The sequence below is a fragment of the Delphinapterus leucas genome, chromosome 11 (assembly GCF_059928025.1).
Source record: "Delphinapterus leucas isolate spDelLeu-1000000601 "Yukka" chromosome 11, BTC_Dleu_Yukka2, whole genome shotgun sequence".
Lineage (NCBI taxonomy): Eukaryota > Metazoa > Chordata > Mammalia > Artiodactyla > Monodontidae > Delphinapterus > Delphinapterus leucas.
Genome location: NC_143139.1, coordinates 75,054,471 through 75,070,623, shown reverse-complemented (window position 1 = coordinate 75,070,623; position 16,153 = coordinate 75,054,471). Strand labels below are relative to the sequence as shown.

At 40.6% G+C, this 16,153-nt stretch overlaps 1 protein-coding gene and 1 non-coding gene across 2 annotated transcripts in view; both read right to left on the bottom strand.

Moving 5' to 3' along the window:
• The window catches only part of PLEKHG7 (pleckstrin homology and RhoGEF domain containing G7), an 86,090-nt gene that overhangs the window by 48,830 nt on the left and 21,107 nt on the right, over positions 1-16,153 (bottom strand). The window contains 6 exon segments of the mRNA XM_089921120.1: positions 4,182-4,295; positions 8,044-8,145; positions 9,002-9,097; positions 12,186-12,329; positions 13,302-13,360; positions 13,363-13,387. Of these exon segments, the coding sequence (XP_089777246.1) occupies positions 4,182-4,295; positions 8,044-8,145; positions 9,002-9,097; positions 12,186-12,329; positions 13,302-13,360; positions 13,363-13,387 (540 nt within the window).
• On the bottom strand, positions 8,619-8,720 carry LOC115803472 (U6 spliceosomal RNA). The gene has a single exon (XR_004024219.1). It is a non-coding gene; the product is annotated as a U6 spliceosomal RNA (small nuclear RNA).

Sequence of the window (16,153 nt, the reverse complement as noted above, 5' to 3'; positions counted from 1 at the left end):
GCTCCAGTGCTGGGATGCCTCAGGCCAAACAACCAACAAGGTGGGAACACAGCCCCAGCCATCAGTAGACAGGCTGCCTAAAGTCATCCTGAGCCCACAGTCACCTCTAGCCACACCCCCTCCCACAGCCCTGCCCACCAGAGGGCAAAGACCCAGCTCCAACCACCAGCCCCTCCCACCAGGAAGCCTGCATAACGGCTAGAGCAGTGTCAGGGGTCAGACACCAGAAGCAAGGAAAACTACGATGCTGCAGCCTGCAGAACTAAGTCCACAAACATAGGTCAGAACCTAACCTGGGACCAGTTGGTCCCTGGCCCTTGACTGATGAGAGGGAGTGTACTGTTGGCACGTATAGGACTTCCCCTTCAGGGGATCACTTATCCAAGACTGAGAAATGTAACTAAGCTACTACATACATAAAAATACAAACAGAAATTTAAACACAATGAGTTGGCATAGGAATATGTTCCAGACGAAGGAAGAAGATTAAACTCCAGAAGAACAACTAAGCAAAGTGGAGATAGCCAATCTACCCGAGAAAAGAGTTCAGTGTAATGACCATAAAGATGATACAAGAACTCGGGAAAAGAATGGATATATAAAGTGAGAAGTTACAAGTTTTTAGCAAAGAGTTAGAAAATATAAAAAAATAACCAAACAGAGTTGAAGAATACAATAACTGAAATGAAAAAATACACTAGAAGGAATCAATAGCAGAATAAGTGATGCAGAAGAATGAATCAATGAGCTGGAAGACAGAGTGGTGGGAATCACTGCCGCAGAACGGAATAAAAAAGAATGAAAAGAAATGAGGACAATTTAAGAGACTTCTGGGACAATGTCGAACACACCAATGTCTGCATTATAGGGGTCCCAGAGGAGGAGAGAGAGAGTAAGGACCTGAGAAAATATTTGAAGAGATAATAGCTGAAAACCTCCCTAACACTGGAAAGGAAACAGTCACCCAAGTCCAGTAAGTGCAGAGTCCCTTACAGGATAAACCCAAGGAGGAACACGCCAAGAAACATAGTAATCAAATTGACAAAAATTAAAGACAAAGAGAAAATATTAAATAAATACAAGGGAATCCCCATAAGACTATCAGCTGATTTTTCAGCAGAAGTTCTGAAGGCCAGAAGGGAGTGGCATGATATATTCGAAGTGATGAAAGGGAAAAACCTACAACCAAGAATACTCTACCCAGCAAGGCTCTCGTTCAGATCTGACAGAGAAATCAAAACCTTCACACAGAAGCAAAAGCAGAAAGAGTTCACTGTCACGAACCCAGTTTTACAACAAATGCTAAAGGAACTTCTCTAAGTGGAAAAAAGGGCACAACTAGAAACTAGAAAATTAAAAATGGTATGGCTCACCAGACATTTAGAGAAGAGTTAACACCTATCCTTCTGAAACTATTCCAAAAAACTGCAGAGGAAGGAACACCCCCAAACTCATTCTATGAAGGCACCATCACTCTGACACCAAAACCAGACAAAGATATCACAAAAAAAGAAAATTATAGGCCAGTATCACTAATGAACATAGACATGAAAATCCTCAACAAAATACTAGGAAATCAAGTCTAACAATACATTAAAAGAATCATACATCATGGTCAAGTGGGATTTATCCCAGGGCTGCAAGGATTTTTTAACATCTGCAAATCAATCAGTGTGACACACCACATTAACAAATTGTTAAATAAAAACTTTATGATCATCTCAATAGTTGCAGAAAAAGCTTTTGATAAAATTCGACATCCATTTATGATAAAAACTCTCCAGAAAGTGGGCATAGAGGGAACCGACCTCAACATAATAAAGGCCATATACGACAAACCCACAGCAAACATCATTCTCAATGGTGAAAAACTGAAAGCATTTCTTCTAAGATCAGGAACAAGACAAGGATGTCCACTTTACCTCTATTATTCAACATAGTTTTGGAAATCCTAGCCACGGCAATCAGCGAAGAAAAAGAAATAAAAGGAATACAAATTGGAAAAGAAGTAAAACTGTCACTGTTTGCAGATGACAGGATACTATACATAGAAAATCCTAAAGACGCTACCAGAAAAATACCAGAGCTCATCAATGAATTTGGTAAAGTTGCAGGATACAAAATTAATGCACAGATACCTCTTGCATTCCTATATACTAATGATGAAAAATCTGAAAGAGAAATTAAGGAAACACTCTCATTTACCACTGCAACAAAACGAACAAAATATCTAGGAATAAACCTACCTAAGGAGGCAAAAGACCTATACTCCAAAAACTATAAGATGCTGATGAAAGAAATCAAAGATGACATAAACAGATGGAAAGATATACTGTGTTCTTGGACTGGAAGAATCAATATTGTCAAAATGACTGTACTACCCAAGGCAATCTACAGATTCAATGCAATCCCTATCAAATTACCAATGGTATTTTTCACAGAACTAGAAAAAAAATTAATTTGTATGGAAACACAAAAGACCCCAAATAGCCAAAGCAATCTTGAGAAAGGAAAATGGAGCTGGAGGAACCGGACTCCCTGACTTCAGACTATACTACAAAGCTACAGTCATTAAACAGTACGGTATTGGGGCTTCCCTGGAGAGTGGTGGTTAAGAATCTGCCTGCCAATGCAGGGGACATGGGTTTAAGCCCTGGTCCAGGAAGATTCCACATGCCACGGAGCAACTAAGCCCGTGTGCCACAACTACTGAGCCCTCGTGCCACAACTACTGAAGCCCGTGCACCTAGAGCCGTGCTCTGCAATAAGAGAAGCCACCACAATGAGAAGCATGCACACTGCAATGAAGAGTAGCCCCTGCTCGCTGCAACTAGAGAAAACCCGCACGCAGCAATGCAAACCTAACACAGCCAAAAATAAATAAATAAAATAAATTTATTAAAAAAAAGAGTTGTTTGAGAAAGTACTTGGCAAAACATTATGCATTATAAAAGTATCATATATCATCATTACAACAGTGCATCCTTTATTCCTTTCCCTAAATATCTTTGGATGCTGTATATATTTTATATATAAATATAAACTTCTGTGTCACAGTTGTTACAGGATTTTCCAGTTACTTGAAAACAATGTCTGAGCCTTGTTAAATTATTCTCTGCCCTAGCATGGAAGGGAGAGGAATGAACCTGGATTCTCCCTAGTTTGGGGGCTTGGCGAGGGTCTCAACCATAAGCTTCCAGGGAAAACTTTTGCAACAAGATTATTCATACCCTGGAAATCTAATGAGCTTTCAGGTTTTGGTTTGAGTAGCAAAGAAAACATTGAAATGATGAAGCTATAAAAATAGAGCCAAGTCTCTTTCCAAGATCATTCATGCCACGCCCAGGTTTCCTGGCACATCCTGGCCATGGCAAAGATGCACCAATTCACAGCAAAGTTGTTGGAAACTGTGTGTGGTGGCCATTCCTCCCATAGCTCTGAGGTGATGCTCTGGCAGGTGCTTCCTGCAGCTGCAGGGAACAGCTGGTTTTCTGGAAAGGCTTGGACCATTTTCTTGGGTCATGAAAAGGGCTCTGGCATAATACTGAAAGGCTGAAAGGTACGGTTCAGACTAAAGACATGTCAAAAAGGGGTTAAAGGAAGTAGGGAAGTCAAGGAAAATTCTTTTCGGTTTTGCTTATTAGCAAACGCTGAAGGTCCCTAGCAGAGCTTCCTTGTTCTAATAACACTTTGGGACCCATAGCCACCATGCTAGACAACTTCAGGGGCAGTGTTTACACTGTGTGCTCTGACGTCCTCCAGGAAGCACCATTCACACAGAATACAAGGTAAATGGTGCGCCCAGCTTTTGTGCAACAGGACCTTGCTGGGGCCAAATCCTGCAAGAGCCAAACCTCTAGTAACAAAGCCTCAGTTCCTACTCTAGTTTTCTCACCAATTCCTTCCAAAAACAAACCAACGAACGAATAAAGCACTGTAAAGCTCCAGCCAAAATCTCAGGAGGGACATTAGATGATCAGTGTTTCCAGAAGTGCACCATTTAAAATCCTAAGTATGCAGAGGATGATGTCTTTATAAGGAAAGCAGGTTTGTAGTTAAAATGTATGGTTGATCCTTTATTTTCCTTCTTTCCCATTTAATTTGGGTCTAATAATCCCTAGTACCTGTTATATCCAAAGAGTCTCAGGAAAAATATAAAAGAAAAGAACCTGGTACTTTACTTTTAAATAAATTCCAAAGTCCCCTCTCTGCCTCAGACTCTCAAGATAAAAGACAGCAGCTGAGTAATTCAGGCAGTAGGTCTGGTGGCTCTGACACAGGCTTCCTTGGAAATACTGCAAGAGGAGAAGGACAGAGGGAGAATGATTGGAAGCAAAGAGAGCACAGACAGACTTTCTCTTTCTCTTCACTTTTATCAGCAACTAGAACAGGGAAAGTGGAGGAGGCACCATTATCAAGTAGGAGCTATGACTGCATGGATAGTAACAGGTAATCTTCAAAATAAACATTGTTTTAAAAAACCCCGATATCCCCATAATAAACAGTTAACTCCTCAATAAGTTGCCTTTTTTTTTTGCCCATAAAGAAAATTCTATTTAGGACATATTGATTTAATTCACCCTTGCACTTATGCTTTGTTGAGGCCTACACACACTGCATGGAACCTGATAACAAACACCTCCTTTGGTTTCACTGCTCATGTTGCTGATGTCAAGCTTGTGTTCGTAGTAAGTGATTAAGGTAACAACATCTGACCTTTCACTAAATCTTCCTCAAAAATATCCGCATACTGAATTTTCCTTCCAGCTTCTAAAAATAGAGAGTCAAATTTGGGGCACCTCTAGTAAATGTAGTTTCGTAGCATGCATTCTATGTGCTAGTCTTACCCAATCTAACACTTGTGTTCCTTCTTCATTATGCTTATGTAATGCCTTAAACTTGCTATAATGACTACATTCGTAAGCCATATCAAATTTATTTTAAAATGAGGCAAGTGGCCAATTCGTATGTATACATTCATATGTATAATGGTCAAACTGGGCACATCTCAGTTAAGTGTCTGTCTCGGGAATGACAGTTATTCTTTTCTCTTCACCAATGCTTCTGGCTCCTTACTGGTAGACACTCTCTTTAGTACTCCATAGTGCCTACCACGTTGCTAAGCCTACGTGCTCCTTGATAGGTTTATTAATTAGTATAATGAGTAATGGGTTCCATTAGGGAATTTCCAATAGCGTCATAATGTGGTGAATGGGAGAAGGAAGACACACTTGCTGGTAACATTATAACTGCAGTGAGTAGAGACAGCAGACCAAGCCTAACAGGCGAGTAAAGGAAGTGACAGTAGTAAAGGCAGAGATAACAAAAACCTAGAAAAATATTTTGCTATAGGACCTCAGAGGACAAAACGCTATGGGGGGAAATGTCAAGTTTTGCCTTCAAGAAGAAGTAATTTGAAAGCTGATAATGTGAATTAATTTTTTCCTGGGGGGTTGGTGATAGCTGGGGGCTTGGAAATAAACAGAAGGTCTTCTCACAGGTCACCTTGAGATGCTTGAGAAAGGCCATTACGAGGAGCCTGCTGTGAAGACCATAAACAGTCAGGCTTAGAAATGCAGCTCTACAACCCACTGGCTATGTGAACTTGGCCAAGTGATTTAACTTCTCCAAGCCTCAGCTTCCTTCTCAGCGACTTCTCAGATGGCTTTTGTGTGGATAACAAACGTCCCAATCTTCCACTGGTGAGCTTCTTCTGAGACACCGTGGTAGACTGTTATCACTGCTCATCTAGTTCCCTTTCCTAGGGAGGAATATAGATGCCCACTCCACTGAGGGTAAGCTTGGCCATGCGACTTTTTTAGGCCGATGAAATGTGAACAGACATGCCCGAAACTTGAAGAGTCAGTAAGAGCTCTGCCTCAGTCTCTTACGTCTTTGCCCTTGAGACTGGTAACATTCCAGGTGGTGGGTGCTCCCTCAGCAGCGGTGCCAGAGCAAGGACAAAGTAGGAGCAGAGCATAAGTGAGATATGAAACCAAGCCACTGAGATTTGGAGTTTGTTCCTGTGGTATAACTGAAATTAACCTGACTCATGTAGGCCTTTTTAAATTTAGGAAAAACTTTTATAGCCCATCTTTACACATCTGTAATGTAACACGAAGCATTCCTATGTGGGTATTATTGACTTTCAGCAAAGAGTCTATGCTGTAGTAGGCTGTAAGTGCACTTACGCTATAGTCTGAATATGTGTGTTCCCCTCAAATTCACATGTTGAATCCTAACCCCCAATGTGACAGTATTAGGAGGTGGGCCCTTTAGGAGATGATTAGGTCATAAAGGTGGAGCCCCCATAAATGAGATTAATGCCCTTATAAATAGGATCGAGACAGCTGTCTAGCCCCTTCCAAAAGATACAGTAAGAGGGCCCTCACATGACCTGGGCACCACCCTGATCTCAGACTTCCACCCTCCAGAACTGTGAGAAATTGATATCTGTTGCTTATAAGCTACCCAGTCTGTGGCACTTCATTATAGCAGACTGAGCAGACTAAGACAACTTACGTGTTTTGATGAGAAGTTGATATTTCTCCAGACTATTTACTAAAAAGTACATTAAAAGTAAATTCTAGGATGCCAGGTCTTGGTGCTAATGTCCCAAGCAAGGTGTCAGCCTTTAGATGAGTATTACCAGATATGTTTGCCACCAGCTTCTATGTCCCAAGCAAGAGCCACAAAATGAAACACCCAATATAATGGGTGTTTATGCTCTTCTGTGCTTCCACCCATTACCGTGAGAAGAGGATGACCAGGCTAGTGCACTGATCCAAGGAGATGGATAGAGCCAAGTGGAGCAAAGCCCGCCAGTTGTCCTAGCCTTTGATGGAGTAAAGAAATTATCAAGAAAACCAAGGGGACTTCAGACCTTGAACCAATACACATCCAAATATTCATGTCCATTATGTAACTTACTAAGGGCTCCGCCCCTTTGTCTAACAAAAACAAAAAATGTGTAGCATGTGATGGTCCTAAAAAAAAAGATAATTTCTGACTCTAAAGGAATTGAGAGAGTGTGAGATTTTAGGTAATTCCTAACACTTTACATTCTTTCTCTTGTTTCTCAAAGCTTTTCTTATTCTAATCTGCTTTCGAAGGTCACTGAAAGATCTCCCCACTTTATACCTAATTTTTGCTTGTTTTGCCTTGTTAAACTGTTTTTCTTCATATCTCACCTCAAGCATCATCGCCCCAGGAAGAATTTCCTGTCTGTAACTACTTCACCATATGCCCCAACCTAGAAGTTTTCCTTCATAATATCTATGTTCCTTTTTTCCCCAGCATTGACCTCAATTTGATTATATAATCATTAGTGTCATCATTGGATTAATTTCTTCCCCACTAGACTGAAGACTCCCCCAAGCAGGGGGCGTGTCTAATTCTGCACATTACTGTGCACAGGGTATCAGTCCCACACATAAGTACTTAGTAAGTGCTCAATAAACCTCAATCTATGTTTTTTTAAGTAGACTGTAACAATTTAAATCTTGCTAAATGAGAATAGATAGGGACTGAATTAAAAAGCTCAAAGTAGGGGAAGAGGTTCAAATACCTACTTAAGAAAAAAAATAGCATTTATCAGACCACAGGTACAGGTTTTCCTCTTTTCTCCTCCTTTCATACACAGAAGTCTTATTAAGGGTGTTAATGGATTTGAAGGTTTATTTTGTTCCTTTCAGAGAGCCTGGCACTTTTGTTAGAAGAACAACTGAACCATGTAATTAGCCTACACAAACTACTGCCATGAATACAGCTTTAAATTGAAGTCATTTGAAAACCAGACTTGAAAATGGCTTTTCCATGCATGCAGATTTTTGTCTTAATAAAACCCACACAGGAGAGATGACAATGGAGAAGCAGATTCTGCAAGTTATTTCTGAAAATGTTGATTGGTGGGGAAAGGGATAGTTCCCTTGTGGGAGGGTGCAGGTGGAACCTTCCCAGGAACAACAATAACAACGATTAAGGAGATATAAACAACTATCCTGAGAGGTAGGTGAATTTTTCACATAGAAGTACGGATTTTACCTTTGTGAGCACAGAAATGAAATCCAACGATGGTAAAGTCTCAGAAGTGTCGACATAGTCCTTGAAGATGTGGAAAAGACTGTTCACAAAACCAAAGCTTGTCTAGGGCCAGAGAGAAGGAAAACAAGAGTAGGTATACTTCCAGGGGTAAGAAATAAAAATCTGATGAACTTCAAATGTCATTCTCACAGATGTTTTCCATTTCAAATTTATCTCCTGGCAAAATTCAAAGATTTATTTTCCTCTACTTTCCAATATATATTTTCTTATAAGTTTTTCTTATAAATGAATTCTTGTTGGTACCTCACTTCCTTTTTTTTAGAGGAAAGATATTATTTATTTATAATATATGTGAGAAAGAACATTCGTTTGAGAATAGACATTTATGGTGATGACGGAGACCTTAGGAATTTTTTTTTGTATTTAACATCATTTATTGAGGAAATTCATGTATTCAACATTACTTATTGAGACCTCCCACGTACTCGGCACTGTTCAAGGTCTTCTGGATACAGCAGTGAACAAGATGGGTTCCTGAGCATATTCTAGAAGGTGTTCAGAGCTTGTATTCTAGAGAAAATATGGAACATTGCCCAAATTTTTGTGTCATCCTTGCATAGGAACCATGCTAATCCTTTTATCGCTCCAATTTTAGTACATGTCCTGCTGAAGTGAGCCCTATGTTTACTTTCTTAAATAGCCATGGAAGAATTTTTTAAAATGTTACTGAAGGCAAACTAATAACTGCCATCTATTGGAAAGATACCAATGGATGTGTAGGTTTCCTTATTAACCTGAACTCCCGACCATAAGATTAAATGGGGATGAAATATAGAAGAAACCATATTCCATGTTCCAATATGGAATACAAGCCAGAAGAATAGACTAAGCATGAACTTTCATTGTCCTCTGGTGAATTTTAACACATGGCTACTGGAATCTTCCTACTTTGGCTCACCTGACTTAACTCCTCCAGGTTTGCAAAAAGTCTCCATAAATCCACATCCAGGAGATATCCATGAGTCTGTAGGTATTTTAATGTATTCATGAAGATCTTAAAAAAAAAAAAGCACATTACTTTGTTTTTCAATTTTGATATTTGCCCTTTGCAAGAACATTAAACATAAACCTCCCAAGTATAATTTTACAAAACAACTTGGAGATCAGTATTTTCAATCGTTAAGAGGTGTGCTAAACACAAATGATGACATTTAAGCCCCCACAGAACATACGGGAGAGGTGCTCTTCTGTATGAAGCTGCTGCTGCTTTGTGAGCCCTAACACTCCTGTTGAACATAATCTGTTCAGATGGGCTTTCTCTGCTCCCAGTGCCAAAGAAATCGCCAAGGTTCTCTTCTTGCCAACAGCACTTACTTGAGACCAAAACAACATTCATACTGAGTTCTTATTTATTCCTTTCTCTGTGAAAGACCCAAATGTCCTTTACTTTCAGGAAATTAAAAATAGAGAACTAATGAGTTAATACCTGATAACTGGTAAGATGTTTAGATGTGGATAAAGCCATTAAATATTAATGAAAACACTAAGAGAGGCTTTATGTCATTACTTGATTTGATGTTTTCGTACAAGAGAAAAACTACAGCAAGTCAATCCTCGCAGAATACCTGCCTCTCATTCTATAAACTAAAGAGAGATCAATTTATTGAAACAGGAATACTTTGTATAAATATGAAGCATTCAAAGGGACCAAATATTTCAACAACTGTCGGTGTGAAAAGACTGGACTTTAGACCACCAGCGTTCTCCAATTCCCATTTCCATATTTCTTAATTAATGCAGTAAATGGTTCTTGAACTTGCATCAGAATCATCTAGAGGCCTTGTTAAACTGGAGGTTAGCGGGACCTACCCCAAGTCTTTCTGATTCAGTAGGTCTCTGATGGGGTCTGAGAATATGGGTTTCTAACAAGTTCCCAAGTGATTCTGATGCTACTGGTCCAGGGATCACACTTTGAGAACCACTGGCTCAGAGCTTCCCCCAGTCCAGGAAGCATCAGTTGTCTGGAAATCTGTCAATATCCAAGCATTTAAAACATGTAATTGTAAGAAACAGAAATCATTAGTTCAGATAAATTGGGAAAATTTAGAAAAAAATCATTTTTGTGTTATAAGATTATTTTCTTTATAGAAATTTTTGCCATTTAAGAAAAACATTGAGTCTTTCAGTGAATTTATTTTATTATTTGTTACAAAGTTCCAATTTACAAGCAACTTTGGGAAATTAATATTGATTGTGTAAAGAGAGGTACTTATATACTTTAAATACACCGGGGCATTTGAAAATAAACTCAAATTGGCTTTCTTTTAAGCAGAAAAATGCTAGTTTAAAAAGCTTATGTAGCTTATAGTGGGATGGAAAGTTCTGTACTGTCTATTAGGGCAAGGGAGGTAGCAGAGCTCACAGGGTGAGTGCTCTGCAGTGCACATCTATTGGGTACCACTCAGCTTCAGTGCCCCCCCTTCTCTAATATCATCCCAGTTTTCACCTCAGCATCTACTCTTCCTCATACCTTGAATGTGATCATCTTAAGCCAATGAGCACTTTCCTTCCTTATCCGGGTAGTTGGCTCAGAAGTGGGCATGTGACTTAAGGCAGTCCAATCAGAATGACAATCAAGACTTTGGCTATGAGTGCGCTGAGATTCTCTTTCTCTCCCTTCTATTTCTCACTCTCTCCGTGGCCTCAAGGACAGCAGTCACTCTGTGACTACAACAGAAGCCAGACACAGGATGACACTGATATTGTGGAAGGCAGGGATGAGGGATGAAAAGAAATTTTGTCCTTGCTTTTGATCCCCTTGATCAAACCAACCTTGAATTCTGTCTCAACTCTGGACTTTACTGTCACATGGGTCAATAAGATCCTTACTTAAGCTAGTTTTCTGTATCCTGATACAGTCTCTAAGTTTTAACTTTCTGAGTGTCTTTGTGGTTTAAATTTTGCTAAAGTTCTTAGCAATATGACTGTCACAATAAATATTACTTACAGAAAAGAACATCTGTATAGCACTTGATAGATTTCAAAGGAAACTAATCTGATCATCTCAATGATCAGATGTTATTAGACAGTCAGAGATAGTACTGTTATCTCTCTTTTATAGCTTAGAACAGGAATTGTCAAACGACAGCCTGTGGGATAAATCAGGTCTGCTACCCATTTGTGTGAATAAGGTGTAACTGTAATACAGCCACACACATTTCTTTACAAATTATCTGTGGCTTCTTTTGCACTGCAATGGAGGAGTTGAGTAGCTGCAATAAAGACCACATGGCTGGCAAAGCCTAAAATATTTACTATCTGGACACATTTACAGAAAGCATGCGCCAACTTCTGTTTTATGGAATGGAGGACTAGACTTTCCTAAGTTCACATGGCAAGTCAGAGGCAGATCCAGGACTTGAACTCGTGTCTCCCAACACAGTGCCTTTTCCTGCGTAAGGGAGCAGCCAGGATTCAAAAATGCTTATGGGCAGAGGCAACCTTTGGAGCAATGTGGCCCATCCTCCTCTGTGGTCTTAGAAGGCATTTGCTCCCTTCCTATCCTTTGCCCTGTGGTTCTTCTATAAGGAATTCTCTGCTCAGAGCCTCCCCAGATCAGGGCTACTGCACTACACAACCTCAGGAGCACCGTTTACATGACAGACATCGTGAACACACCGTATAATTCACCCCTCCCCACCCACCCCCGCGTTACACGTGGATGGTTGCCCTGAAAATCTGTGGCTCCGTAGCTGATAAAAAGCATTTGCCTGGCACTGTTCATAAGGGAGTATAAGAGCCAAAAGAGGAAGCTGAACGAAGGTGGGATGGTTGCCTTGAGGGTGGCTGTGAGCTCCCTGACTTGAGGAGTATGTAAGCACAGGGTGAGAATCAGGCAGAAGAGATTCAGACATCACATGGGCAGCTGGAAGGTCTCACCCAATCCTAAGAGGCTATGTTTAAGAAAAGAATGAAGAGAAACCAAGTTGCAGATAACCAAAAATAAACAAAATTTCCTTAAGATCCTCTGAAAGAGGGGAGCCCACCCCATACTTCCTTCCTCCCTTCAGCATGGAAGAGAGAAACAACTCCCTAAAGAAGCAGTGTTTTCCACCTACTACAAAAATTAAAGCCAGCATTACCATCTTAAGAACTAATAAATGGTCCAAGAAATAAGTGCATTCACTCGTGAAGAGTTCCCACACAGCCTCTTGCTGCTTTCTCAGGTCTAATTGATTAGTAGGAAGTTTTTGATGTGTTTCCACGACTTCATTCCAGGTCTTATCCTGTATGTGGGAGAAAAGAGAGAACAAAACATTTCGATGGGTTGACCTGTTCACCCTTCCTCTGACTTGCAGTACAGCAGGAACAAGCAATTCCCCAAATCATGATTTCTCACTGCAAGCCCCAGACATCCCTCTGGGTAGAGTTATCTAAGCCACAGTTCTCTCTGCATGGCTTTGGAGTATCAATTCCTCCCACGCATGGGATGGACATGCTATTTTTAGTTTAAAATGAAAACGAATTCAAATTGATGTTTTGAACTATGCTTGCGAATTTCATAAGTCCTTTTCAGTTTTTTGCAAAAAAAAAAAAACAACCCACCAAAAGAACCCCAAACCCGGAACTGGGAAGTCTGATCCAGGTTCCACTGGTAAAACTTGTTGAAATTAATTACTGAAGAATCATGAAATAAGAGACTTAAAGTTTTTAAGAGACTTTCAGAAATTGTCTTATCAAAACCAACTTGTTTTGTAAATGAGGAAACTAAGGCCCAGAGAGGGGAATGGTTGTAACCACTATTAACATTTGTACAGGGCTTCATGGTCTACAAAGTGGTCTCATGTCCATTACCTTACTTAAGGTGAAATGACTTTCCTGAGATTTCAGTGTGCTTTAGAGCAGCGGTCTCCAACCTTTCCGGCACCAGGGACCGATTTCGTGGTAGACAATTTTTCCACAGAGGGCAGGGCGGGGGGATGGTTCAGGAGGTAATGCGAGCGATGGGGAGTGGCAGATGAAGCTTCGCTCGCTCGCCTGCTGCTCACCGCCTGCTGCGTGGCCCAGTTCCTAACGGGCCTCGGACTGGTAGGGTTGGTGACCCCTGCTTTAGAGAGAGCAGACCTCGGTCTGCCCAGGTCTGGGCTTCTCTCCTGCACTTTGCTGTTATTATGAACAAGCCAATAATCTGACAACTTAAAATAATGGCTGAAACAACAAAAAAAGCTATGCCACACAGAAAACAATGCATGAGATACCTTCAGTCTGTGGAACTCATAGTCCCTGAAGTCTGTAATCTTCAAAGAGGAGAGGCAGATATGTGCTTGTGTTTGTCTTTGCCCTCCTTAAAGATTGTTAGAAACAGGATTTTCAATCTTTTAACAACACACCTTTGGTAGCCTCGGCATCTTTGGTTCATTGTCTAACATGCATGAGAACAGACTGCACATTTTGTCTATGAGTCACTAACAGCTGAGACACCATTTCTGAGCCATAGTCTGACCCACAGGACCTCAGAATGTCAGACATGGAGGAGAGAGGCTGGTGAGGATGTCTGGTGCAAATCTCTCATTTTACTAATAGGAAAAAAAAAAAAAAAAGAGCTCAGAACACTCCTATAGCAAATAGATGGATTTCAGTCTAGCACATACCTTGTGGTCTTGGAGTCCTCATATTCTAACTTTTCCAAATGTTGGATCATAGAAGCTTACCATGAGAAGGGGCCTTGGATGTCTTAGTTCAACCCCTCACTTAGTAGATGACTAAATAAAGCCCAGAGTGTTAAAGCAACTTCTTAACACGATAATTCACAGCTGAAGAATACCAGGATATGCTAGAAACTCTAGTTTCCTTAGGATGGAACCTCTGACTCATTTTTGTTATAATTTTTATTTTAAATAATATTAGTTAAAAAATTGGATTACAGGGCTTCCCTGGTGGCACAGTGGTTGAGAGTCCGCCTGCCGATGCAGGGGACGCGGGTTCGTGCCCCTGTCCGGGAGGATCCTGCTTGCTGTGGAGCGGCTGGGCCCGTGAGCCATGGCTGCTGAGCCTGTGCTCCGCAACGGGAGAGGCCACAACAGTGAGAGGCCCGCCTACCGCAAAAAAAAAAAAAAAAAAAAAAAAAAAAAAATTGGATTACAAAGGTAATATATGGTTATTATAGAAAATCTGAGAAACAAAACCACAAAGAAAAAAAGTTACACAAAGTTACCTGTAATCTCCACCGCCCCTTCCTCCCCTCGGGGTAACTACTGAAAACCTTTTTCTGATTGTATTTATAATTAATTTTTAATGGTGTCATATTTATACATCCTTTTGTAACTTGCTTCTAAACTTTATCATGACCTTTCAATTTTTTCTGACTCATTCAATATCCTGGTGCAATGTCATGAATTACTTTCTTAAAGAGCTCATTTTACCAACTAAACCAGGAAGAAGCTATCAAATAACGAAGTGTGAGGCTTTCTAAAGTCAACTTGGCTGCATTTCAAATGAATATTTAGCACAAATCATTTTTCAACTTGTTCTACTGCCTCAGGGCACATGACGATGGTGTGGATCTAAGCAGTTTGGTGGGCGTTTTCCGACTTTAGGTTAAGGAGCCAGAGAAGGCACAGCTTATCCGTTGTGGGGAGGCAGCTCCCTGTGTGTCTGAAAGGAGACCCCGCAATCGGTTCAGAAAGTGCTAAAGGGCTGTGGCTGACTTCTCTGCTAGGGCTACGGCACTGAAAGAAGAAACTTACTAGAGACTTATAGGCTTCACAGTAGCAAAGGAATCCTGGAGCTGGTTGGGGACCTACACAGCAGCTGGGACGTATGCCTTTTGTTGATGTCTGAAACCACAGTGACTGCATGTTGTGGAAATTAAAAATCAGCAGCCAGTTGGAAAATAAAGAAGCTGAGGCAATGGAGGAGGCATTGGAGCTGTGGGAAAGGGGGCGCCAGCCCTCTGTCTTGAAGGACAATCACCGTGGCTTTCCAAGGGTCTGAATGACCTCCTGGCCAAAGTGCTTGGTGGATATGCTAGTGAGAAGGGAGGGGACAGTCCTCTTGGAGGAAACATTGACTCATTAGAGTTACAGACCCTTTGTTGGAACCTGTGCTGCTTCCACTATGGTGGCATTGGCTAGGAGACGCAATGAGAAGATGTGAAGGGTATCTGAGAGGATATGGAGGATAAAGAAAAGAAGCAAGGTTAATTCTGGGGCCTCAAATTTAATAACTAAGAGACGTGTGGAATGGAAATTTGTAGTAGGCACTGGTGACACGGAACTGGAGTAAAATGGATATACAGTCGTCCCTCAGTATCCTAGTGGGATTGGTTCCAGGACCTCTTTGGATACCAAAATCCTCAGATGCTAAAGTCCAATTTATAAAATGGATTTACATATAATCCACACACATCCTCCCATACAGTTTAAATCATCTCTAGATTACTTGTAATACATAACGCAATGTAAATTCTGTGTAAATTGTTGCTGGTGGATGGCAAATTCAAGTTTTGCTTTTTGGAAATTTCTGGAATTTTTTTTCAAATATTTTTCATTTGTAGTTGGTTGAATTCAAGGATGCAGAATGTACAGACACAGAGGGCTAACTGTATGAGAATATATGGATTCTGTAGTGGTTGAACTTGAATTGGCAAGCTGGTGGGATATGCCGCTTCTCCTGAGACCCTAGACCCGATTGACAACTGACTCTGCTTTCATTTAAATGAGGAAGGAAAAATATACAAGCAGCTCATGCAGCTCAATATCAAAAAAACCAAACAACCCAATACAAAAATGGGCAGAACACCTAAACAGACATTTCTCCAAAGAAGATATACAGATCACCAACAAACACATGAAAAAATGCTCAACATCATTAATCATTAGAGAAATGCAAATCAAAACTACAATGAGATATCATCTCACATCGGTTAGAATGGCCATCATCAAAAATCTACAAACAATAAATGCTGGAGAGGGTGTGGAGAAAAGGGAACCCTCCTGCACTGTTGGTGGGAATGTACATTGATACAGCCACTACGGAGAACGGTATGGAGGTTCCTTAAAAAACTAAAAATATAACTACCATACGACCCAGCAATCCCACTACTGGGCAT